Below are 25,889 nucleotides of genomic sequence, written 5' to 3' on the forward strand. Positions count from 1 at the left end.
ATGATAAAAATATTTAGCTCTGATGCACTTTAAAGAAAATACAGTTGTATTTCACACTGGATTAACTAAAGGCAAATGCTGCTTAAATTCTAAGATAAATTAATCATTTATGATTTTCTTCATTCTCTCTACCACTGGTAGCACTACTACTCTATTAAATCAGTATTTTAAAATTTTTATATTAAAAATAATATTTAACAAAAATGAGATAGCTATATTGTACAAAAGTTACACAAAGACTGAACTGTACAATTCAACATTAAATGAAACCAATTAGCACAAGCACTCTAAAAGACAAGCAACCTATAAATACAAATTGTCAAAATTTTAACTGCCGTAAGGCCCAGTTAAAACTATAATCCTCATTTCATTTCATAGAGAATACTAAAGAGTAAAGTTACCTATGAAAAATAACCCACAAAACCAAGAGATCCAGCAATAAACTACATCTATATACTCAAAAGTAAATTGGAGAACTAAAGTATTAAAAAAAAGTTTTAATTTAAACTTTTTGGATATAAATCAACTTTTCATGTTTCTGAACAACTACTATGTACCACAGTACTGTGGCAGATGCTAAAGATACAATGGTGAATAACATAAGCATAGTTACTGCACTCAGAATTCAAAGCCTATCAGGGTTATTCTACCCTTAAAGAGATGAGTCTATGGAACTAATAAACATGAAGCTTTTGTTTTAATAAATAGACAACAGTAGAGGAAAACAACACGATGCTATGATAGCAGTGGCAAAAAGGAGCCAGAGATTCCTCTCTTAACGGTATTTTTGGGTAGAAAGAGAGTACATTATACATATAGCTAAAATGAAGTCTTAAAGGATAGACTAATATAGAGATTCAAAATTTACACACAACATTCTCTTTGGCTGGGAGAAGTCTCGAAATAAGTCAGTGAATTATGAGACAGATCAATAGTAAGTCTAATGCCTGAAAAAAAAACCCAAACAAACAATAAATTACCATATCCTGAGTCAAATTTGCTCAGCTTTTAATTTTGTTTTAATAACTTGGTCTTGATATGATAACTACTTATATTTCACTTGTGGAAACAGTCATAAAGCCTTTCACTTGTAACTTATGTTCAATGTGAGCTAATACCAACTTGTAAATACCAATATTTAATAAATATTAAATTACTCATCCTAAGTAACATAATATGCAGACTTTAAAACATATAAACTGATAAGAGATCAACTTACTAAGGAAACGTTTAGACTGGAAACTGCAGTATTAAGGCAAAGTGCAATATTGCAAAAAAGTGATATTGCAAAAAAATTATGCAAGTAAAAAGAAATAAATGGAGAAATTGTCCTTCCCCAACTTTAAAGAATTGCTGAGTCAAAAGACTATGTTTCCCAAGCTTCAAAGGACTGCAAAGTCAAAGTATTCCCAAGTAATAAAAGAATCTCCTAAGGGATATTGCAGGAGGATGATAAAACACCATAAAAGAGTAATAAGGGAAATGCCAAAAACTAAAAGAAAAGCAAACTGTTAGGTGGGAACAACAGCCTGAACAGGTAGTATAGAATAATCAAATTATAAGGGTGCTGGATCAGTGACTTAACCACTCAACACTACCTGTTAAACCTTGGGAAAGTCAAAAACCTCAATGTTTTAATAACCTCCTTCTAGGAGACAGGAACAAATACCTTCTGATAGGATTATAATATTACAACATCCAATGGACCAAGCATCCAATCTCCATTTCACTTGAAGTTTTCAAATCAATCTCCTAAAAGTAACTTTTCCAAGAACCAATATCTTGGTTATAGTTGTAACTTAATGTGAAAGAAATGGGCACCTTGCTCAATTTCAGATGCTTCTACATAGTGTACGTAATAGAAAAAAGGAAAAATCCACCCCCTAAAATTCAACTCACAATTCACTTTTCTGTAATTATCCATTGCATAAGCCAAAGGATAACCACACACAAAAAACACTGACATTGTTGTTGCCCGACTATAAGAGATGCAGTCTAAATTAGCTTACAAATAAAAGGGATCTCCAGTAAGATACTTAATAGGCATCCAAATTAATGTATCCAGAGCCAAACTCCCGATCTTCTTCCAAAAGCCTGCTCCTCCTCCATATCTTCTCCAGCTTAATTAACAGCAACTCCATCTTGTCAGTTGCTTATGTCAAAGTCATCCATAACTGTTCTCTTTCTCAATGCACATCTTATCAGCAAATCCTGAGGCTCTGCCTTCAAAACACATCTAGAACCTATGTATCCCAACAACTCTACTGCATCCACATAGCTCCAAGCCAATATTTTTCTCATCGGGATAGTTATCACTTTTCATTGGGCTCTTCTTCTGCCCTTGCCCTCCTATTATTTATTTTCCACTTGGCTGCAGTGATCAATGGCTCAAAGCCTTCCAGTGGCTTCCAATCTCACTCAGGGTAAAAGCCAAAGTCACTACAAGGTCCCACAAGATCTGGCCCTTGTTTTCTCTTTGATCTCATCTTCCTCCACTCACCTCACTCCTCACCTCACTTCACCTATATCGGCGGCCTCGATATATTTGCCAAAAAATGACAAGTAAGTTTTCACTTCTGGATCTTTGCATTTGTTCCCACCCCCACTTTCAGGTCTCTTCTCAAATAACATCTTCTCAATTAAGCCTTCTCCATCACTAGATTTAAAATTGCAAACTCTGTCCCCGCCTCCTTGCACTTCCTATCCCCTTTCTGTGTTATTTTTTTCAACAGCACTTACCACAAATTGATATAATGTACTTCACTTATTCATTTAATTACTCTCAGCCTTCTCTGATTAAAATGTAAACTCCATCGAGGGGAGGGATTTTTGCCCAGCACTATGGACCAGTACCTGGTACAAAGTAGCACTCAGTAAACATTTGCTAAATAAACAACTAGTATATATAGCATTATTGTAGTAAATCAGCATTATTGGAGATTATTTTTAAAACAATACAATTTAAGTAACCAAACATTACTTCAAAAAATCCCCAAAATTATAAAAGTAAATTTATTTATAATCCTAAAAGGTAATATTTAACTCACTCTTCTCCCAGTTGCCTCATCCAAGTAAACCAAATCTCACAAATTTGATATGGCAGTACAGTTCTAGAAATAGGTTACATTTAGTGATCCTATTCATGCTTCTTATGCCAGAATAGGAATCACTGAAATTTTCCAAGAGTTGAGACCATGTATCTCTAATGCCCAGTTCTCAATAACCTGGTACATATAAACTCTCAAAAATTATTTATTGAACTTTAAAGTGAAAAATGTAAATAATTTGCCTGTCAATAATTTTATGAAATTATAATTTGAGAAAATAATTTCTTTTTTTAAAGCTTTTTATTTTAAAAATATTTTATTTATTTATTTATTTATTTATTTATTTATTTATTTATTTATTTATTTTTGGCTGCAGTGGGTCTTCGTTGCTGCGCACGGGCTTTCTCTAGTTGCGGCGAGTGGGGGCTACTCTTCATTGCGGTGCGCAGGCTTCTCATTGCGGTAGCTTCTCTTGTTGAGGAGCACGGGCTCTAGGCGCGTGGGCTTCAGTACTTGCAGCACGTGGGCTCAGTAGCTGTGGCTCACCGGCTCTAGGGCACCATCTCAGTAGTTGTGGCGCACGGGCTTAGTTGCCGGACCGGGATCGGACGCGTGTGCCCTGCATTGGCAGGCGGATTCTTAACCACTGCGCCACCAGGGAAGTCCTGAGAAGGTAATTTCCAACAGTCTAAATAATCTATGTTGTATTTCTTTTTAAGAATGTCTGATACAAGAAGAATTATGGACCCAGTGGTATTCATCTCCAATTACATGCACCTTAACTTCTCTTCAGCAATGCACTTCCATGGCCTTTTCTGATACCTTGCCCTAAACTAGGCTTACTCTAAAATCTTTTTTTTTTTTTTTTTTTTTTTTTTTTGCATTACCTGGGCCTCTCACTGTTCTGGCCTCTCCCGCTGCGGAGCACAGTCTCCGGAAGCGCAGGCTCAGCGGCCATGGCTCACGGGCCTAGCGGCTTCGCGGCACGTGGGATCTTCCCGGACCGGAGCACGAACTCGCGTCCTAACATCTTAAACTTTAACATATATGACACTTTCAGACAAAACATCTAATCCTTCCAGTTTTCTCATTTGTTCTTCTCAACTGCTCTTCTAGTAGATAAAATTTCCAATCTTTTGAGGGTTTTTTCCTTTTCTCCCCAGGCTATCATCGGCTGCCCCACCCCCCTTCCAGCCTTATACAGCCTAAGCCATCCCAATCAATACACTGTGAAGCACTGGAAACTCACTTCACTTTGCCATTCAGTCACAAGATCATGCAAGCCCTCAACCCTTCCTAATCTCCTTAACAAATATTCCAAATATTTAACAATCTTCTCAGGCCACCCTCCCTTTCTACTTGTTCCTTCCCCTTTATTTAGGGAGCATGTCTTGTTGAGACTGTCAAGTAGTTTCTCTTACCTAGATCCTTGGAGCTGACCTGTATCCAAGCCCTTCCCAAGTCTGTTTCTCTAACCTTCCCATAACCTCTGTGGTACACTGATATCCTTCTACATTACTTTTCTACTTAAGTTAATCAGAGCCCCTCTAGAGACTCCATGTTTCCACCCCAGACAACTGCTCCTGAACCCTGGACTCCAAACCAAACTGATAACCATGCACCTTTAGTGATCATGTCCCTCTTTTGTCAGGAACTCTTTATTAGCAGTCACCTCCTGGGATGAAGTTCAATTTCAATTTCCTTAACATAGCAAATGAGGCCCTCTGAAATCTAATTAAGTTCAGTGCCTATTAAAGACACCAAGTGGAGCAGCAAAGCCTGACTCAAAATAGTTCTCCCCATGACCATATTTTTGCTCTATAACCCTTTGCCATTGTTAATTGATCCATAGATAAACAGAACTGGGCCAAACATTTTCTCTCCCAGGAATCTGAAACTTGACAGGAGATCAGATTGGGAGTTATGAGAGATGGGACAGCACCCTAAAGCAGTGGTTCTCAACCAGGAGCAATTTTGCCTTCCAGGGGACATTTGGCAACGTCTGGAGACATTTTTTCATTGTCAAGACTGTGGGAGTGCTATTGGCATCTAGTGGGTAGAGACCAGAGATGCTGCTAAACATCCTACAATGCACAGAGCAGCCCTTTACAACAAAGAATTGTCTTGTCCAAATGTCAGTAGTGCTGAGGTTCAAGCACGCTTCCAATTAGGCCCTAGGAGTTGTCTAGTTCCAGATTCTGTAACCCACCCCAAGAGCTTTCTGTTACATTTCCTTTTTCAGCCTAAGTTAAACAGAACAGGTTTTTGTTGTCTGAAGACAATATAATCTTAACTGGCATAGTATCCTAGTTTAATAATCTGACATACATGTGTATACTTTAAACCAGTTTCTCAACCTCAAAACTATTGACACATAGGCCAAATAATTCTTTCTGTGGGGGACTGGGCTGTGTACTGTAGGATGTTTAGCAGCGTCCCTGGCCTCTACCCACTAGTCACCGCCCCACCCCCACCCCTGCCAAGTTGTGAGAATCAGAAATGTCTCCAGACATTGCCAAATGTCCCCTGAGGGGTAAAAACACCCATATTTGATAACTACTACTTAAAACTATACAAAGACTGTACCCAGGTGTGGTGTATGTCTGTCCTGCCAAACCCCCAGTAAACCTTGTGCCCAGCATAATATGCCTTGAGCCAAAGGAATAGTGGGGAGCATTTGTATCTAAATCTTCCCCACCCCTTTTCAGGTCCTGGCTTAAATGTACCCCATCTTCAAGCTTCTATTCCCCCCCTCTGCCTCTGCTGGAGCACGCATGTACACATACCACAGTAACAGGTAATTAGGCCTTGAGCTGAAAGGTAGCTCCTGCTCTTATTTCTTTTCTTACACTTGTTCTAACTTTTCTTTAGAAGTTTCCATTTCCTTCTGAAAAAAATACTCTCCTAGAGAAGCCTCCAAAACATATTTTATGCTGATGATGGTATGAAAGATCAGGGTAAATTCTCCTTCAAAGGCTTTTCCTGTTTCACTTCTCTTAAAACGCAACTACTCCAACCCCCATATCCAACACACACACACACACACTAACTCTCCCTCTTCAGTACTGTTTTCATTAACAATGAAAGAGATGCTTGGAATACAAACTAAACAATTAGGCAGGGAACAAGTATATAGATTTACACTTCTCAAATAGTTCAGCGTTTGCTTAAAGCATTTGTTAATCTCTTAAGAATAATTCCCCTTTCATACTTTTCCAATACACCAGTTTCTTAAGCCCCTGTATCTAAGTAAACCTGGTTTTAACCTTACAATTTCACCATACTTCAATCTCAAGGCTCAGAGTTGGCACTCTCTTTCTCCTGTTGCTTCCTAGATAGTCTTCCTTACTGGAAAACCCCTTATATAAAGGGTCATTTTCCTAGTCCTTCCTTTCCAGGACACCGGCACCACATTTATTCAATGATTCAATTGCCCATTATTCCCTAAAACCACAGGAAAATAGGTCATGCCCAATATCTGCAATAATATTGGTGGCTTACAGTCTTGCCTTAGTTAAAAAAAACAGCAATGTGAGGGAGAGTCAGTTCATTGTTGTCATTCATGCATTCATTCAAAAAATAGTCGTTGAGTGCCTACATTATTCTAGACTCCGAAAAACAAACAACAACAACAAAAATCCCTATCCTCATGGAATTTACATACAGTGGAGAAGACAAACGAACTGCAAATAAATAAGTATGTATTATGACTGATGAGAATGAGCGCTACAGAGAAGAGTATGGTCAGGTAAGGCCTCCGTTAAGAAGGTGCCATGAGTTCCATTCACTGGCCATAAGAAAGGTATTGGAAGGTAGTATGTTCTAAGTATTTCCTATCAAACTGTGTTCCAGATGATTAGATCAGTATAGTGACATCTTCATTACTGAATAACCTGTAAAATTAAGCTTGACCCAGGTAATTTCAAAAGTTCATTCCTATTTGAGTAACTATAATTTATCACAACATCCACCTTGTTTCTTCTACTGTCATCCTTTATGTTTATAAATAATTGTATTTTTCTTAGGAGATGACAAATGACAGCAACAGCAGTAAGATTAATATTTTAACCAAGAATATGAATTTGATGCTCTTCAGTTCATCTGACTTAAGGAAGTTTTGAAATGTGAAATAACTGAAAACTCAAGTGCTTCAAAAACTCATCTCAAAAAAATCATTGTTATTTACAACACAGCTATTGAAAATCATACAGATTAAAAAGTAATCCTCGAGAGTAGCACTGACATATATACACTACCTGATGTAGAAGAGATAGCTAGTGGGAAGCAGCTGCATAGTACAGGAAGATCAGCTCGGTGCTTTGTAACCACCTAGAGGGGTGGGATAGGGAGGGTGGGAGGGAGACGCAAGAGGGAGGGGATATGGGGATATACGTATACGTATAGCTAATTCACTTTGTTATACAGCAGAAACCAACACACCATTGTAAAGCAATTATATTCCAATAAAGATGTTTAAAAAATAAAACAAACAAACAAACAAAAAAGTAATCCTCAAGGCTCAATTCTGAATGTGTCTATTTTGTGAAGTTAGCCATTACCTTTACAACTAATTTTTAGGAGTCCTTCCAAACTGGAGTTCTACAAGAGAATTAAACTCTAATGCCCTAAAGCACTCACTGACAGAACAAACTTTTCTCCTACGCATCTAGAATGGAACTAGCTAAGTACTATCATCCTAGGGAGAGTGAGAAAATAGAAATTCAAATCATTTTCTATAGGTCTGAATTTTCTTGTAGGAACTGAGTATGAGAAAGGCTGGAGGACATCTGATAAGTCAGATCTTACTTAAATCATAAAAAATAATAATAAAGATAAAATCTTCCAAAGTGAGATAATTCATTATTGGACTATATGGACAATTTTAAAAGAAACTTTCCAATTAGTGATAATGTTAAGAAATGTAGATTCATAAATGCTGCTATAATTTGTTACTTTAAAAAAATATATCTTATTCAATGTTATAAGTGAGAAAAATATTTGCTGAATCACAGAAATAATTATTTTGTTCCCTAATATATAACCTGTGGTATACAACGATTTGGAAAATCAAGAATTGTTTGTATTACGAAAGTATATCATCACACCCAAGTGTTTTCCTAAAATCAGTTAAAATTAATCATTAATTTACAGACAAATAACAGAGAAAAGGGTCATAACTAAGCAGTTTGAATTCGCTGTTAACAACTTGCAAACAAGATCCTACATTTAGCCTGTGTCTTGAGACAAATATGGAGAAGTCAGGGGCAGTAACAAACTGCCAGCTTTACTGAGTCATGATTCCGACTAAAACCACGTTACGAAATGGAAAGAATGATAAGTCTCGGGTTTATTACCACAGATGTTGGCTCCCTGAATTTATGGGTCTTAGATTAAAATAAAGCAAAAAACAAACAAAAAAAAACTGCTTTGTACGAATGATGTGGGGCTAAAACGACTCCAGAAAGAACTCGCCAAAGCTGGTAACTCTGATTATTTACCTAAAACAAATCCTAACTGTGCAAACAGGCACACCCTCTAATGCATTAGACTGGGAACGGCGAGGTAAAGTGAATTCAGAACAATAACAAGGTTAACATTTCAGTGAGAAAACAATTCTCAGCCCTAACAGTCCACACTGCGCCAGACGCCCTCGGTTAACGGAACCACTCAGCTCCGAAAGGAGGCGAGCAGACACCGGGCACCTGGGTGACAAACCATCTGCAGCCTCCGCGCAGGACCGCCCGAGAGGGGTCCTCCAAACGCCCCCAGACGCCGTGTCGGCAACGATCCCAGTCCGCCGCCTCCCCCGGCAGCCCAACACGCTCCTCCGCGAGCCAGCCGGGAGAGAGAACCCGTCCAGGGGCGAACCCATCCAGGGACGAACCCGTCCGGGGGCGAACCCGTCAGAGGACTGACTCGTGAGGCCAGTCTTGGGCGCCGCAGGCGACGGGAGATCCGGGGCAGCGACCTCTGCCCGGACTGGAGCGGGGAGCCCGAGGGTCGCCTCCCGCTCGGCTGCCAGTCCCCGCCGCCCCCGAAGCCGCAGGTTGCCTCTGATAACCAACTAGGGCGGAAGCGGACTAGCGCCCACGCCCGAGGCTCTGACTGACCTGGAGAGGTGCTTCAGGATCTGTTTCTTGATGAGCCCAGCCATGGTGCCGAAGCGGGGGTCGCCGCGCTCTCTCTCCGTTCCTCACTGCCTCCTCTCTTCGTGGCCGTCTCCTCTTTGTCTGGGTTAACCCGGCCGGAGGAGAGGCGCGTGAGCACTCACGCCCAGGACAGACCTGAGCCCCCTGCCGAGGCCACATCCGCCACCGCTGCCGCCAAGGACCGGGAGCATTCCGCTTAGGTAGCCGCGGCCGCCGCCGGCGCCATCTTGGCTGCAGCATCACCTAAGAGATCTGGGGGAGGGCCGGAGCGGGGCGGGCTCGGGGCGGGGCGGGCTCGGGGTGGGGCGGGGCAACGCAGGCTCCGGACAGGCTCTTGCTGCCCCGCCTCCCTCCCTGGGACTAGCGCGCTAGTGCCCTTGACACTGTTGGATGCTTTGACTCCCAACCCCAGAAGCTTCTTGGGTTTTAGACCTCTGTCCCCACGCTCTAGTCATGTCCCCGTCTCCATCACTGAGTTCTTCATACACATCTTCTCTTTTTCATTTCCCTGTCAGAATTTGCTCTACAAACGGCTCTAATTGCTTTGCTTTCTTTACCTACTCAGCTTTTTTCATATTCTTGCCTCAGTGTCTTATCCTTTGCTTAGATATTCTGCTTTTCCCCCGGCTAAATGCTATAATTTGATGTTTCCTCTAGAAATTCTAAGAGAAGTAAAAGTTGATAATGTGTCTTAATAGAACCCAGGACCTGGGAATTAGAAGGCCTAAATTTAAGTCCTGGCTCTAGTATTTTCTAGCTGTGTTAAGCTGGAGAAAATAATTTACTTACGTTTACCTTCAGTTTAATCTTCTATACAATAGATTAATAATATCAGCCTTACCCAACTCACTCGGTTGTTGTATCTAAAGAAATAAGGATTTTAAATTTCACTTAAAAATTTCTATGTGGGCTTCCCTGGTGGCGCAGTGGTTGAGAGTCCGCCTGCCGATGCAGGGGACACGGGTTCGTGCCCCGGTCCAGGAAGATCCCACATGCCGCGGAGCGGCTGGGCCCGTGAGCCATGGCCGCTGAGCCTGCGCGTCCGGAGCCTGTGCTCCGCAACGGGAGAGGCCACAACAGTGAGTGGCCCGCGTACCGAAAAAAAAAAAAAATTCTATGTAAAGGAAGGAAATTGTTGAAATAGCAGGGAGAACTATTACAGCTCTGCACCTTCACCCCACCCAGCCCCAAACCAACATTTTACAGAGGCGAAAATGACCACTCTGTTTACAGAGGTGACATCTAAAAGTGGGGGGGGGGGGGAGAATAACACTACCTCTGAGGGATGTATCAGAAAATGCTGTGGGTGTCTATGGGGATGACCAGGGGATAGTTTACACATATAGTCCAACACCTGAGCCTTTTCAAGCAAGGGAAAGGAGATATATGTGGATTGACTGTTTACTCACTTAACATTTATAATGTACTATAAATGAGGCACTATTCAAGTAACTAGGTAGCCTAAACAAACAAAACCTGTTCCTGCCATCAAAGAGTTAACAGCCTCAGAGGGAAGCTAAATTCCTAGTGCTAGGACCTTGAGCTCTATCATTACACTCTTGTTCAAAGCCTTGCTCGACCATTTTGTAGCTGTGTAAACTTGGGCAAGTTATTTCACTCTCAGCCTCAGTTACCTCATCTATTGGAGATAATAGTACCTAACACAATTTTGTGAGGATTAAATGAGATTATGCATATATAGTGTTGAACAAAGTGCCTAGCATATGTCAAGCTCTTAATAATGCTATTATTATCCTTAGCATAATTGAAAATAGAAGCAAAGTGCTATGAAAACACAAGGGATGGAGTGATTCTATCTTGTTTAGCCAGAGATGGATTTACAGTGGAGATATTATTTCAAAGGTGAGAATGTCAGTTTAAAGTTAAACGGACTGGCCCTGAAGTCAGACTTGGATTGGAAACTTTGCTCTGTGGATTTTTAGCTATGTGGTTGTTGTGAGGATTAAGCTAATGAAGTTTAAGTACTTAGAGAATGCCAGACACAACTGTGGTTTAAATTTACATTTTTGTTAATTGGTATTTAATTCTCAAAGTATGATTTTCAAAAAGTTAAAAATGTGACTGTCATACAAATATATAATGAATGTGCATCAAAGATTTGTTAACTCATATTGGCAAGAACCAACAAGATAGGGTATAAAGTTAGTTCACTCATTAATGTGACTTAAATCTGTTGCACATGTTCATTATGTATTTATATCAGAGTGATATTTTTAACTTTTAAAATTACACATTCTCAAAATATACATGTATTTCAAAAGTAATAGTTACATGCTTGAGATTCTTTATACTAAAACCTGGGAGGGGAGAGTGCATGGTGTGAAGGTGAATAGAGTCAGGGCTTTTACTGAACAGTCTGTGCTGAAACTGGCTTATACTGGCTCATGAGAACCAGTTGTGCACATCTCTTCCCAACTCTGTGTTCTGGTGTTTGATGAGTTCAGGAAAGCTTGAAAACAGCCATTGTGACAGTATTTTCACCACAGAAAATGGTAAACACTACAAATCAGGACTTTTTTCTTGGAGATCCGGTTGTTAAATATTTACCAACACAGTGTAGGATGGGTTGAAGGGGGATGAGATTGCAAATGTATGGACATTATTTCATAGGCAGTGTCAAGTCTTGGGAGACTTCTATGGTGACTGAATTTGGGGAAGATGATCAGATTTCTGATTTAGAAAAATAGTCTGGTAACCATACTGGCAGTACAGAGGACAGATCATGAGAAGAGAATGGAGACAGGAGCCTTGAGAAGGCGGCAGCATTACTATTTTTGGTGAAAGATAAGGCAGTATCAGTAAAGGTAAATAAACAAAAAAGGGTCAAGGACAAATTCCAGAGATTAATACAAGGATTGGAGTTGAAGTTTACTGAGGTTTTTAGTTTGGGGCACCGGGTAGATATTGGGGCACACCACTAATTGAGACAAGTAATATAAGTGAAACAAGCAGTTTTGGAGATAAAATTGTTTTGGATTTGTTACCTTTAAGGTTATCTCAGGACCCCTGGATAGAAACATTCAGGTTGCAGGTGGGGGTAGAAATTCTTCTTTAGGATTTATTGGTATTCAATGATAGCTGAAGCCAAGAACAAAAATGATCTTGATCCAGGATCAGGTAAACATGAAGGAAAGCGAAAAGGGAAGCTTTTTGAAAGAGCCTATTTTAAAAGATGAGAGGTGAATAGAAATGATGGTTACTCTGTGATGTAAGACTGATAAAATATTTTTTACATGGGGGATCCTATCAATTTAATATTGTTAGAGAAAATAGAATGACTAAAATTGGACATAACTAACTTTGGACTTTCAATGACTTTTTGATACAAAGGAATATAGACACCAATAGAATGCCTAACTTAAAGGAGTTTGCCATGGCAAAGGTAACAATGATCACATGATAAAAGGATGACGATGATGATAATTACTAACAGGTACTTGACTTTTATCATTTACTCTTCATAAAATAATTCTGCAAGGGAGGATTATTATAGTATTCCATTTTACAGATGAGGAAGCTAAGGTGTAGAGAGGTTAACTAACCTGTCCAAAAGGTTTGGTGTAGAGAGGCTAACTAACCTGTCCATTTTACAGATGAGGAAGCTAAGGTGTAGAGAGGTTAACTAACCTGTCCAAAACATGTAGTTAGCCAGGATTTGACCCAGGAGTTTGAATGCAGAGACTGCACTCTTAACTACTATCTTTGATTTCAATAATAGGACCTACTTCATAAATTGTAAAGATTAAATTAGTAAATATACATAAAGCTCTTAGAAAAATTTAACCACACGCATTAAGCCCTATCTAAGTATTAACCCTTATCTTTATCGCCCAAGGTTACACAGCCATTTTGTGGCAGAGTCCGGATTCCAACCTAAAATTCATTCTCTTAACCATTACGATATAGACAAGTGAGCCCAAGACATTAAGGGAACACATACGAGGAACACCTAATTTCAGGAAGGGGAAAGGAGGAGTGTGTCAGAAGTCTAGAAGCTTTTTGAGATAAGACACAAAACTCCGTGCAGAAGAACAAGCAGACAGGGAAGACTGTGAGTTAAAAAAGCGAGGCGGTTGACGTGTTGACGTGTTCCGTGTTTGTAACAGGGTGGTTGGATCCAACAGTCAGAATGGCAGTGGTGGGCAATAAAGCTGAAGAGTCTTCATATCCAATTCCGTGCTGCGTATGGCTTTGCAATTTATTCTTCAAAAGACGTTACTGTCTGAACAATACTATTCGAACACACACACACCCACCTTCCCCCCCAACCCCCCAAAAAGATGGTTCGTTATAGGGGTTAGAAGAAACTCCCAAGAGCGACTCAATCTGCAAAAGTAAAGAACAATCACACATTGGGCGAAAAAAAACAGCGTTTTCTCTCTTATTGGATCTGGCCAAAACGTAAACGGGTTGAGACAGGAAGCACGTTACGACTCTTGCTGGCAGGCTGGGCTGCAGTGCAATCTCTGCCTTCCGGCGTCCTCAGTTGCTACGGGAGAGCGGAAGCGCCCTTACGCTCCGTGGGTGCCACCATAGAGTGCCGGAAAAAGCGTGAGCAGAAGGGTCGGGAAAAGAAAGCAACTGCGGTTAGTACTAAAATGACGACCTTAGTGCTGGATAACGGAGCCTACAACGCCAAAATCGGTTACAGCCATGAAAATGTCTCGTAAGTGTTCGCTTCCTCCGAGGGACAAAGCATATATGCCTAGTAGTTACGTATATTACGGTTCATCTTGGGACGTCTGTAAACTGCAAACGCCCCCGCGCGGCCCTCAGGCAGAGGGATGCTCTGGTTGGAGTTGGGTAGTTTGAATGCTTTGAAGTGAGACATGGCTACTAACTTTGGGCTACGTGGCCCCGGAAGTGGGACGTGTTTCGTTTCGTAACAGGAAATAGTTCAGGAAAATAGGCTTCTAAGGAAGCGGTTCCCGAAAGAGGGGTCCGTACACAAAGTTCATGAACCCTCAGGAATCGTGGGCAACGTTTTTGTGTATATGCATTTTTGGGGGGACGCGATCATAGCTTTCATCAGATCCTTAAAGGGTTCCATGGCCCCCAAAAGTGTAAAAACCACTGTTTCAGTGGCTGTAGACTTTGAAGGCTTTGTACTTTAGCCGTTCTAAGTGCTCATTGGCTGACCTGGTTAATCAGACTCAAACAAATACTACACTGGCTTTCATAAACTATGTTTGAGTAGAGACTAAGCAAATTAAAAGACACACTTTTGCTCTAGAGTATTCTCAGGGGACTTTTCCCCTTCCTCCCTCCTTTCCTTTTTCTTTTTTTAGAGGACAAACTGCGTAGGAATGTATATTGTTACAGTCTTATTTTGGCAATGTGTATCATTGTTCTCATCCTTTGACAGCAGTTCTATTATCAGTTACTTAAGGAATAATTTAGAAGTCTTGATAAGAGTGCGGAATACTCTATTATCATGTATAGACATTGTGTATGGTGACACAAAGGTGTAGGGAGAAGCAAGCTAAATATTCAAGAACAGTAAATTGACTAAAATTGTAATACAGCCAAGATTGACTACAAGGCAGGTTTTAAAATTATGTCCTTGGGCTTCACTGGTGGCGCAGTGGTTAAGAATTCGCCTGCCAATGCAGGGGACATGGGTTTGAGACCTGGTCTGGGAAGGTCCCACATGCTGCGGAGCAACTCAGCCGGTGAGCCACAACTACTGAGCCCGTGTGCCACAACTACTGAAGCCCGCACGCCTAGAGCCTGTGCTCTACAACGAAGAGTAGCCCCCAATCGCCACAACTAGAGAAAGCCTGTGTGCAACAATGAAGACTTAATGCAACCAAAAATAAATAAAATAAATAAATTTTAAAATATATTGTTTTTATGTCCTTGAAGACTATTTAAACATAGAGAAAATGACAGCATAGTAAGTGAAATAATCAGGTATAAAACATTTTTACAGTATTATCCCAATTAATGCAAGGATTTTAATCACCTTTAGCGCAAAATAATCCTTATACCGAAGTGGAATGTTTTGGGGTGACAAATCATGTTCCCCTTCACTTTCTCTATCCCTTTCTCTGTATGTGTGTGCATATATATGCACACACACACGCATACACACACATACATGTGTACACATGTATGATGGATAATGGTTTTAGTTTGTCTTCCTAACCAGATTGTAAACCCATGGTGCGCAGCAACTATATTTAAAACTACTTCCTACATCTGTACCTTATAGCATCTTGCTGATTGAAAATCTTTGACTCCATGGAAACTTAATTTTATGGTCAGAATTTTGAACTTGGATTTTTTTTTTTTTTCTTACCAGAATGGTATTAAGAATTTTCCAGGAACTTTATTTACCTCAGCCCCTCTTCACCTCTGTGCAGTGGCAGAACCAATACCCACCCATAAGGGTGTCCTGAAGATTATTTGAGAAAGATAATGGGTCCAGTACAGAACTGGTATATACTAGAACCTTAAAAAAAAAAAAAAGGCATGTAAAAATTTTTTGAAGACAGAATGAGAAACACTGGTTTTGGATATTTTTTGACACCAAGGGTGGTGGTTAGGTAAATGTATTTTTAGGAACTAAGTATTTAGGGAATAATTACATTATTTGTTTCTTTGTTTATAGAGTTATTCCTAACTGTCAGTTCAGGTCAAAAACGGCACGTCTTAAAACTTTTACTGCCAACCAGATAGATGAAATAAAGGATCCTTCTGGACTCTTTTATATTCTTCCTTTTCAAAAGGTAATTCAACTGTATGTCATTTCTAGCATTAAAGACCTAAACTGAAGGATAATTTGGAATGTATATTTAAGATTTTGTATGTATGAAAATATTTTTGAATCTCTGAGAAAAAGTTATTTTAATTAAGATCTTATTAAAACCAAAAGTTGAATTTAAATTGTCATGTTAAAAAATTGACCATGATTAATTATACTTCAATGAAAAAAAATCAACTGTACTTCAATAAATAAAAATAAAAATAAATGACCATAATTTAGTTACTGATTGTGGGTACTGAATTTTACTTGTTTATGTTAAAGCTAAATGAAACGAACACATTAAAGAAAAAGAGTATAGAGAGGCATCTCTACATATTGGTGTGTCTTTTGAACCCTTGATATTTTGGTTATTGTTAATTTGTAATATTTTGAATTTCTAAAAGGAGAAAAACATACCAATATAATAGGTTTCAAATTCAAACATCATTAGACTGGTGAATGTGACCATAAAGAGATAAGAATCAGTGATTTAGAAGATATTAATCTGATTTTTAAAAAATTGTTCAAATATTTTTGATAATTAAATTCATAAAACAAATTTTTTAGGGCTACTTGGTGAATTGGGATGTTCAAAGACAAGTCTGGGATTACCTTTTTGGAAAAGAAATGTATCAGGTAACAAATTGGAGTATGTATTCAAATTTCTATTTCCATGTCTTATTCAAATGAAAAATTTAAATCTGTGCTTATATCTTAAGATTTATAAATTTTTGAATACATTTCTTATATATATTTAAGTCATTTAATCTACTGTGCTTAACTTTGATTTTCAAATAAGTGCAAGTGAATGGAATTTCCATTGTGAAGTGGAATTTGAAGTTGAGAAGAGATAGTCTGTATGAAACTTAAGATTAAAATTTTTACTTCAGATTTCTGCTATTCTTAGACCAATTCGCTGTCTAATTTTTTTCACAATAAAATATTTTTGCTGATATATCTGAATGTGTGAATGATACAATGTTAAAATTTTGTGCTTTTAATATCTTTAGTGTGACTTTAGGTATACTGAGAAAATGTTCAAATTTTAATGCTTCTTAAGAGTGTGTGGGAGAGAATTATGTAAACGTTAAATATTCTAAAGCTTCTCACCTTTTAACTTTTAAAAACAAAATAACAGTCCCAGTGCCTGTAGTTGTATCATTTATTACTTTTGCATAATTATCTTTAAACAATTTGACAGTACCGTTTTATCAATGCTATCATTAAGAGAGTTAAAATTATATAATAGTTAAAGTGCATGTATTCTGTAACCAGACTTCCCAAGTTCAAATCCTAGGTATGTCACTAACTAGTTATATGGACCTTCGTAACTCATTCAACACTATTGTGCCTCAGTTTGCTCACCTTTTAAAAGGGAATAATAGTAAGACGTGTCTCCTAGGGTTATTGTGAGGATTAAATAAATGTGTTTATATATATAAAACAAGTACTTATAATTATGACTACAAAGTTACAAAACTTTGGGAATTTTTTTCCTCACATAGGTTGATTTTTTAGACACTAATATTATTATCACAGAACCATATTTTAACTTCACTTCAATTCAAGAGTCAATGAATGAAATCTTATTTGAAGAATACCAGTTTCAAGCAGTATTAAGAGTAAATGGTGAGTTAAAGTTTTTATTGAAATTGAGTTATGTGAATATGAATATGACTAAAGAAACACTTAAGGTCCAAGAATATTGGGTGACATTCTTTTTGATTTGAAGGAAATAAAACCTGGAATTTAAAAACTAGATGGACCCTTAGAGATTATCTAGTCAGATTTCTCTCACTTTATCTTTTTACTGATATGATATTTCTCCCTAATGAAGTTACTAGCCACATTTCTAATCTCTGAAAGATTATTGTTTCTGAGTTAGTTGTCTTTTCTGTCACTGATGTGTCTGCTATTGTTATTATTATTGTTTGAAATAATGTTAATAGCTCAGGCTGCCAATATGAGGGAAAATAATCTGTAAATATTATTTAGAAGTAAGTTTATTAAAGGCTAGAATCACATTACATGACTGTACAAAGAAAGTATTCACATATTTAGCTTGTAGAATTTAAGTCTGTATAAGCAACAGTATACTGTAATGGCTAGGAGCATAATCTCTAAACAGTGTTCTCAACCAAGGGTGATTTTGCTCCTGGGGACATTTGACAAAGTCTGGAGACATTTTTCGTTGTCACAACTGGGAGGGTGCTACTGGCATCTAATGTGTAGAGGACACAGATGCTGCTAAACATCTTACAATGCACAGTAAAACCCCCAACAAGGAGTTATCTGGCCCAAAATGTCAGGAGTTCCAAAGTTGAGAAACCCTGCTCTGAAGTCACACTGTCTATGTTTGAATCCTAGCTCTGTTACTTTCTAATCATGTGACCTTGGGCACATTATTTAACTTCCCTGTGCTTCACTTTCTTCATCTGTGAAATGGGATTGTTGTGAGGATTAAAACACACACACTCATGGAGTTTAGAATAGTGCCCAGCATGTAATAAATTCTCAGTAAAATCATCTGCTATTAAAATAATTATTATAAACTGTGAAGTGAATATTTACCTTTAAAAGTTGATCACAAATTTTTTATCATTTTCCACAAAAATATCATGTTTTAAAGTTTAAGCATTATAAAGAGCTTGTGACAGAATTAGGAATGTTATTTTAAATTAGCATTTTTCCTATAAATAAAGTTTTTGTCTTTCTGCTTGTTTTAGTTTCCTACCTTTCTTTATTTATTGCTTTAAATTAATTATACTCTTATTCAGTGTGTTTATTTTTTCTTTATCTTTTTTTTTTAAATAGCTGGGGCTCTCAGTGCACATAGGTATTTCCGAGATAATCCTTCTGAATTATGCTGTATCATTGTAGATAGTGGATATTCCTTTACACATATAGTTCCTTATTGTAGAAGTAAAAAGAAAAAAGAAGCAATTATTCGGTGAGTTGCATTCAATTTTCATCTTATTTCTTAGAATAAAACTGAATGAAATGTGTAATAAACTGAACCAAATTTGAATTCTCCCCTTTTAGGATAAATGTGGGAGGAAAACTCCTAACCAATCATCTAAAAGAGATTATATCTTACAGGTAATACTTAACTTTGATTCTTTGGGAGGATGGGATGCTGGGGGTGAACTTTTTAAAGTAATTTAAAATTATTCCTTACCTTTAGTTCTAAGTTCAGGTGGCAATTCTATATTATTGCTTAGAAGACTATATCACATATATAAATACTAATGATGTTCAAGTTGAAAAGCTTTCTAACATATGAAATGGTAGTGTCCACCAAAAAGACATTTCCAAATTCTAGAGAGCTTAATACTTAATAATATTTTAAAATGACAAATGTATATGTACCTCGTAAAACAAATTTAAAAATACGTATAAGGAAATAAGGATCCAAAAAGAAAATAAATCTCTGCCTTCCCTTTCCATTTCTCTTGTCAGTTTTACTCCATACACAGCATAATATTTCAACTTTATTATCTTTTACTCTTTTTTAATCTCTATAAGCCTTAATAATATATTGATATGTTTCTGGATTAGCCAATATTAGTTGACTGTCCACTATTAAAAGATGAAGAATTAGTACTTAATCACGTGCCAACTCTTCTCCTGCCTCCTAAATTTTATTAATGCTATTATTTTTAGTTTTATTGTGTTTAAAAACATAAGTAGAATTCTTAAATCTCAGTTTTTGCTACATTAACTTTGACCGGTATGATACTGTCAGTATCTCTTGGCTTCCCTCTGTGTTATATATGAAAATAAGTGCATCTACATTTTCTTCCCTCCTTTTCTTTCTCTCAGATGTATCATTACTTTTTTAAACAGCTTTATTGAGATATAATTCTCATACCATACAATTCACCCATTTAAAGTGTACAGTTCAATGGTTTTTAGCATATGCATCCATCACCACAATCCCCTTAGAGCTGTCTTACCCATCTCTAGCGCATTTAAAAAAAAAACTTTTTATTTTGAAATACAGACACAGGAAGTTGCAAGAATAGTACACAGAGCCCTGTGTACCCTTAGTGACATTTTATATAACTAGTACAACATAAAAATGATAAAATTGACGTTGGTGCAATACTGTTAACCAGACTACAGATTATATTCAGTTTTCACTATTTTTTACGTGCACTAGTCTGCCTCTAGTTCTGTGTGGTTTTTATCCCATGTATAGACTCATAAACACCGCCACAGTCAAGATACAGAACTGTTCCACCATTACAAAGGAACTTCTATGTGCTCCCACTTTATATTTGCTCCCCCACCTTGTCCCAGTACCTTGGCAATTGCTAATCTGCTTTCCATTTCTATAGTTCTATTATTTCAAGAATGTTAGAGAAACAGAATCATATAGTATGTAACCTTTAGAGATTGACTTTTTTCATTGCTATACCATTTCTTCTTAATTATTGAAATTTATAATATTTACATAATGCTCTTTACTATAGTTAAGTCTTCTTGCCTTGATTGTAGATTAATTTTAAAAATAGAAAACTTATAAATAGTATTTACAATATTATGATTACGTGAATGTTACTCATTATGAAACCAAACAGAATTAGGCTCAGCTTCAAAAAGTTTAGTTGTTTAATTCCCTTTCCCAGAAACAGCAAATTAGAAAGGTAAGGGAAGGCTGATACAGATGAGGACATTAACCAAGACCCACGCAGTTTCAGTCCAAAGCCTATATACTTAGTCCTTCTGAATGAAACACTGAATGAAAAAAAATTCATATGTTTTTAAAAGCAAGGCTGTTGAAGTCCAACTTGAAGAGAAGAAGCTGGCAGGAACAACTAGAAATACTGATGAAAAAGAATGATAATGAAAAGAGACTTCTCTAGTAGATGATTAAAAAAATTAAAACTAATAATTAAATTAAGGTGACACTTGTATAAGAATTAACTGACAGGGACTTCCCGGTGGTGCAGTGGTTAAGACTCTGTGCTCCCAATGAAGGGGGTCTGGGTTCGATCCCTAGTCAGGGAATGAGGTCCCACATGCATGCCACAACTAAGAGTTCGCATGCCGCAACTTAGGATCCCACATGCTGCAACTAAGACCCAGTGCAACCAAATTAAATAAATAAATTTTTTTTTTTTAAAAAAAGAATTAACTGACAGATCAGTGACACTGAATTGTTAATCCTAAATCAAACATTATATGTTAAAAAAAAAGTAATTACATATTAAACAAAGCATCAGAAACCAATGAGGAGGGGAGTAACTGTTCAAGAAAAGATACAGGTAAAGTTCCCTGTTTGGAGAAAAATTAAGATTTTACTTTGCCTTATACACTGAAGTTCAGATGGTTGTAAGACTTAAATATAAAAATAAAACCACAAGAAATATTTAACTGAATTGCTAAGCATAAAAACAGTGGAAGAGGGCTTCCCTGGTGGTGCCTGCCAAGGCAGGGGACACGGGTTCGAGCCCTGGTCTGGGAAGATCCCACATGCCGCAGAGCAACTAAGCCTGTGCACCACAACTACTGAGCCTGCGCTCTAGAGCCCGTAAGCCACAACTACTGAGCTTACGTGCCACAACTATTAAACCCTGCACTCCTAGAGCCCACGCTGTGCAACAAGAGAAACTACTGCAATGAGAAGCCCACGCACTGCAATGAAGAGTAGCCCCCGCTCGCCGCAACTAGAGAAAGCCCACGCTCAGCAACAAAGACCCAATGCAGCCAAAAATAAATAAATTTATTAAAATAAAAAAAGTGGAAGAAGTAACAAAGGGTGTATTTTCTTACAACTTCTTTTTAAAATAAACTTTTTATTGAAGTAAAACATATATAAAAAGAAGTTTAAGACCATGAGTGTACAACTCAGTGAATTTTCAAAAAGTGAATACACTCATGTAACCAGAACACAGTTCAAGCAGAATATTACCAGCACCCTTAGCCCCCCTTTTGTCTCTGTTTAGTCTGAAAACAACTGACTTAAGGACAGGATAGATTTTGCCAGCTTTTGTTTTTTAACTATGTAAAAATTTTAAACCTTATGTACATCAAAAGCCTTTGTAAGCAAAACTAAAGTAAACAATCCTGAGAAATAAACCTAAAAGAAATATGACACAGGGTTGTTTTCTTTAATATATTAAGAGCTCTTATCAATCCATAAGAAAAACACTACCCCAGTATAAAATGGTTAGATAATTTTCAGAATACAGATGGTCAGTGGCACAAATAGATAATCATTGGAGAATTACATGCTGTCAAAGGTTATAAAATGGATAATTCTCAGACATAAAAAGTGTTAAACATCTGTAGTAATCACAGATTCAATTGCGATATTTATTGAGCATTTATTTAGGAGCTTGGGATGCAAAACAAAAGAATTCCTCTTCCTCATGGCACATTCTAGTACAGAAAATGCAAATTAAAATACTACTCTTACAATCCAAATTAATAGAATTTTTTCAAAAGGTGTTGCAGATTTGTGATATGGACACTCTTATTTGCTGCTGGTCAGAGTATAATTTGAAATAACTTTTCTGGTAAACAATTTTGCAATATACCAAGAGACTAAGTATTTCATATTATGTGTCCTAGAGTATGAATAAATAATGGGATAATCAGAGATATCGATTAAGATGCCTATATTTCGAATACAGGGACTATGCTAAACACTTTACATGTATGATTAGAATTATTTACTTCTTGCAGCTGTATTAAGTTGGTGAACTTATTACCCTTTTAGAGTTGAAGAGATTGAGTCCCAAAGAAATAAAGTAATTTTTCTACTAAGTTGTGATTAAGCCTGTCTCAGACTCCAAAGTCCATGTTTATAAACACACGAGTATTTTTCCTCCTGATCTAAACTTTCAATATTTGGAATATGGATAAATACATATTAATAGATCCCTCTGGTTGAAGTATGATAGGGCAATAAGAACCTGCTGTATAAAAAAGTAAATAAAATTAAATTTAAAAAGAAATATGATAAGGCATTAAATCATATTTTTAAAGAATATGTAATAGAATAAGAAAATGTTCATGAGATAACGTTTGGGCTAAAACATAAAAAGTAAAAATCTATGTGCAGAGAAAAATATTCAAAGGAAATAACCTCACATTTTTGTTTGTTTTTAAAAACATGTTTATTTTCTACATTAAGCCTGTGTTGTCTCTGATTCACTCATCAAATATTTAAGCATCTACTTTTTTTTGCTGTTTTTTTTTTTTTTTTTGCTGTTTTTTTTTTTTTTTTTTTTGCGGTACACGGACCTCTCAGTGTTGTGGCCTCCCCCGTTGCGGAGCACAGGCTCTGGACGCGCAAGCTCAGTGGCCATGGCTCACGGGCCCAGCTGCTCCGCGGCACATGGGATCTTCCCGGACCGGGGCACGAACCCGTGTCCCCTGTATCGGCAGGCTGGCTCCCAACCACTGCGCCACCAGGGAAGCCCTAAGCATCTACTTTTTGCTAATTACTGTGTGGTGCTGACTAACAGTCCTTGTCTAATAGGAAAAGAAAGTGCACATAGTTAAGGCATTTTAGCAAGGTTCTATTCAGAATGGTTGGAAGAAAATGTTTCCCTTTAATTGGATAATCCTTGCCACTTAAAACCTCTCTTTTCAATTTCCTTCTGCAAACTGAACTGTTTGCCCTTAGAGGGATAATGGGGAGATTAAATAACATAATGGAATGGGTATTCCATAAAGTAAAAAATATTTTACACATTCAAAAATTTAATATTTTTAAAAAATCAGTTACCTGAAAATTTAATTCCAGAAAAATATTTTAAATGATAATTGTAAGTTATGGTTAAATTTTCTTTTTTTTTTATTAGTCATCAGTTTTATACACATCAGTATATACGTGTCAATGCCAATCGCCAAATTCGTCACACCCCCACCACCCCCACAGCTTTCCCCCCTTGGTGTCCATACGTTTGTTCTCTACATCTGTGTCTCAACTTCTGCCCTGCAAACCGGTTCATCTGTACCATTTGTCTAGGTTCCACATATATGCGTTAATATACGATATATGTTTTTCCTTTTCTGACTTACTTCATTATGTATGACAGTCTCTAGATCCATCCACGTCTCTACAAATGACCCAATTTCGTTCCTTTTTATGGCTGAGTAATATTCCATTGTATATATGTACCACATCTCCTTTATCCATTCATCTGTCGATGGGCATCTAGGTTGCTTCCATGGCCTGGCTATTTTAAATAGTGCTGCAGTGAACATTGGGGTGTATGTGTCTTTTTGAATTATGGTTTTATCTGGGTATATGCCCAGTAATGGGATTGCTGGGTGGTATGGTAGTTCTATTTTTAGCTTTTTAAGGAACCTCCATACTGTTCTCCATAGTGGCTGTATCAATTTACATTCCCACCAACAGTGCAAGAGGATACCCTTTTCTCCACACCCTCTCCAGCATTTATTGTTTGTAGATTTTCTCGTGATGCCCATTCTGACTGGTGTGAGGTGATACCTCATTGCAGTTTTGATTTGCATTTCTCTAATAATTAGTGACGTTGAGCATCCTTTCATGTGTTTCTTGGCCATCTGTATGTCTTCTTTGGAGAAATGTCTATTTAGGTCTTCTGCCCATTTTTGGACTGGGTTGTTTGTTTTTTTAATATTGAGCTGCATGAGCTGTTTATATATTTCAGAGATTAATCCTTTGTGCATTGATTCGTTTGCAAATATTTTCTCCCATTCTGAGGGTTGTCTCTTCATCTTGTTTATGGTTTCCATTGCTGTGCAAAAGCTTTGAAGTTTCATTAGGTCCCATTTGTTTATTTTTCTTTTTATTTCCATTACTCTAGGAGGTGGATCAAAAAAGATCTTGCTGTGATTTATGTCAAAGAGTGTCGTTCCTATGTTTTCCTCTGAGAGTTTGATACTGTCTGGCCTTACATTTAGGTCTCTAATCCATTTTGAGTTTATTTTTGAGTATGGTGTTAGGGAGTGTTCTAATTTCATTCTTTTACATGCAGCTGTCCAGTTTTTCCAGCACCATTTATTGAAGAGACTGTCTTTTCTACATTGTATATCCTTGCCTCCTTTGTCATAGATTAGTTGACCATAGGTGCATGGGTTTATCTCTGGGCTTTCTATCTTGTTCCATTGATCTGTGTTTCTGTTTTTGTGCCAGTAGCATATTTTCTTGATTACTGTAGCTTTGAGGTATAGTCTGAAGTCAGGGAGTCTGATTCCTCCAGCTCCATTTTTTCCCCTCAAGACTCTTTGGCTATTCGGGGTCTTTTGTGTCTCCATACAAATTTTAAGATGTTTTGTTCTAGTTCTGTAAAAAATGCCATTGGTAATTTGATAGGAATTGCATTGAATCTGTAGATTGCTTTGGGTAGTAGAGTCATTTTCACAATATTGAATCTTCCAATCCAAGAACATGGTATATCTCTCCATCTGTTGGTATCATCTTTAATTTCTTTCATCAGTATCTTATAGTTTTCTGCATACAGGTCTTTTGTCTCCCTAGGTAGGTTTATTCCTAGGTATTTTATTCTTTTTCTTGCAATGGCAAATCGGAGTGTTTCCTTAATTTCTCTTTCAGATTTTTCATCATTAGTGCATAGGAATGCAAGAGGTTTCTGTGCATTAATTTTGTATCCTGCAACTTCACCAAATTCATTGATTAGCTCTAGTAGTTTCTTGGTGGCATCTTTAGGATTCTCTATGTATGGTATCATGTCATATGCAAACAGTGACAGTTTTACTTCTTCTTTTCCAATTTGTATTCCTTTTATTTCTTTTTCTTCTCTGATTGCCATGGCTAGGACTTCCAAAACTATGTTAAATAACAGGGGTGAGAGTGGACATCCTTGTCTTGTTCCTGATCTTAGAGGAAATGCTTTCAGTTTTTCACCATTGAGAATGATGTTTGCTGTGGGTTTGTCGTATATGGCATTTATTATGTTGAGG

At 37.5% G+C, this 25,889-nt stretch overlaps 2 protein-coding genes across 2 annotated transcripts in view; one reads left to right on the forward strand and one right to left on the reverse strand.

Annotated features, from left to right (window-relative positions):
* The window catches only part of BLTP3B (bridge-like lipid transfer protein family member 3B), a 103,916-nt gene extending 94,468 nt beyond the window's left edge, over nucleotides 1-9,448 (reverse strand). Inside the window, 1 exon segment of the mRNA XM_067697663.1 lies at nucleotides 9,158-9,448. Coding sequence (XP_067553764.1) covers nucleotides 9,158-9,201 — 44 coding nt within the window. The 5' untranslated portion in view covers nucleotides 9,202-9,448.
* Nucleotides 9,449-13,680: 4,232 nt separating this feature from the next.
* The window catches only part of ACTR6 (actin related protein 6), a 32,203-nt gene continuing 19,994 nt past the window's right edge, over nucleotides 13,681-25,889 (forward strand). Inside the window, exons 1-6 of the mRNA XM_067697666.1 lie at nucleotides 13,681-13,883; nucleotides 15,831-15,948; nucleotides 16,533-16,601; nucleotides 17,471-17,594; nucleotides 18,780-18,915; nucleotides 19,008-19,064. Coding sequence (XP_067553767.1) covers nucleotides 13,816-13,883; nucleotides 15,831-15,948; nucleotides 16,533-16,601; nucleotides 17,471-17,594; nucleotides 18,780-18,915; nucleotides 19,008-19,064 — 572 coding nt within the window. The 5' untranslated portion in view covers nucleotides 13,681-13,815. The remainder of the gene's footprint in view (nucleotides 13,884-15,830; nucleotides 15,949-16,532; nucleotides 16,602-17,470; nucleotides 17,595-18,779; nucleotides 18,916-19,007; nucleotides 19,065-25,889) is intronic.

Source organism: Pseudorca crassidens, chromosome 11 (genome assembly GCF_039906515.1).
Source record: "Pseudorca crassidens isolate mPseCra1 chromosome 11, mPseCra1.hap1, whole genome shotgun sequence".
NCBI lineage: Eukaryota > Metazoa > Chordata > Mammalia > Artiodactyla > Delphinidae > Pseudorca > Pseudorca crassidens.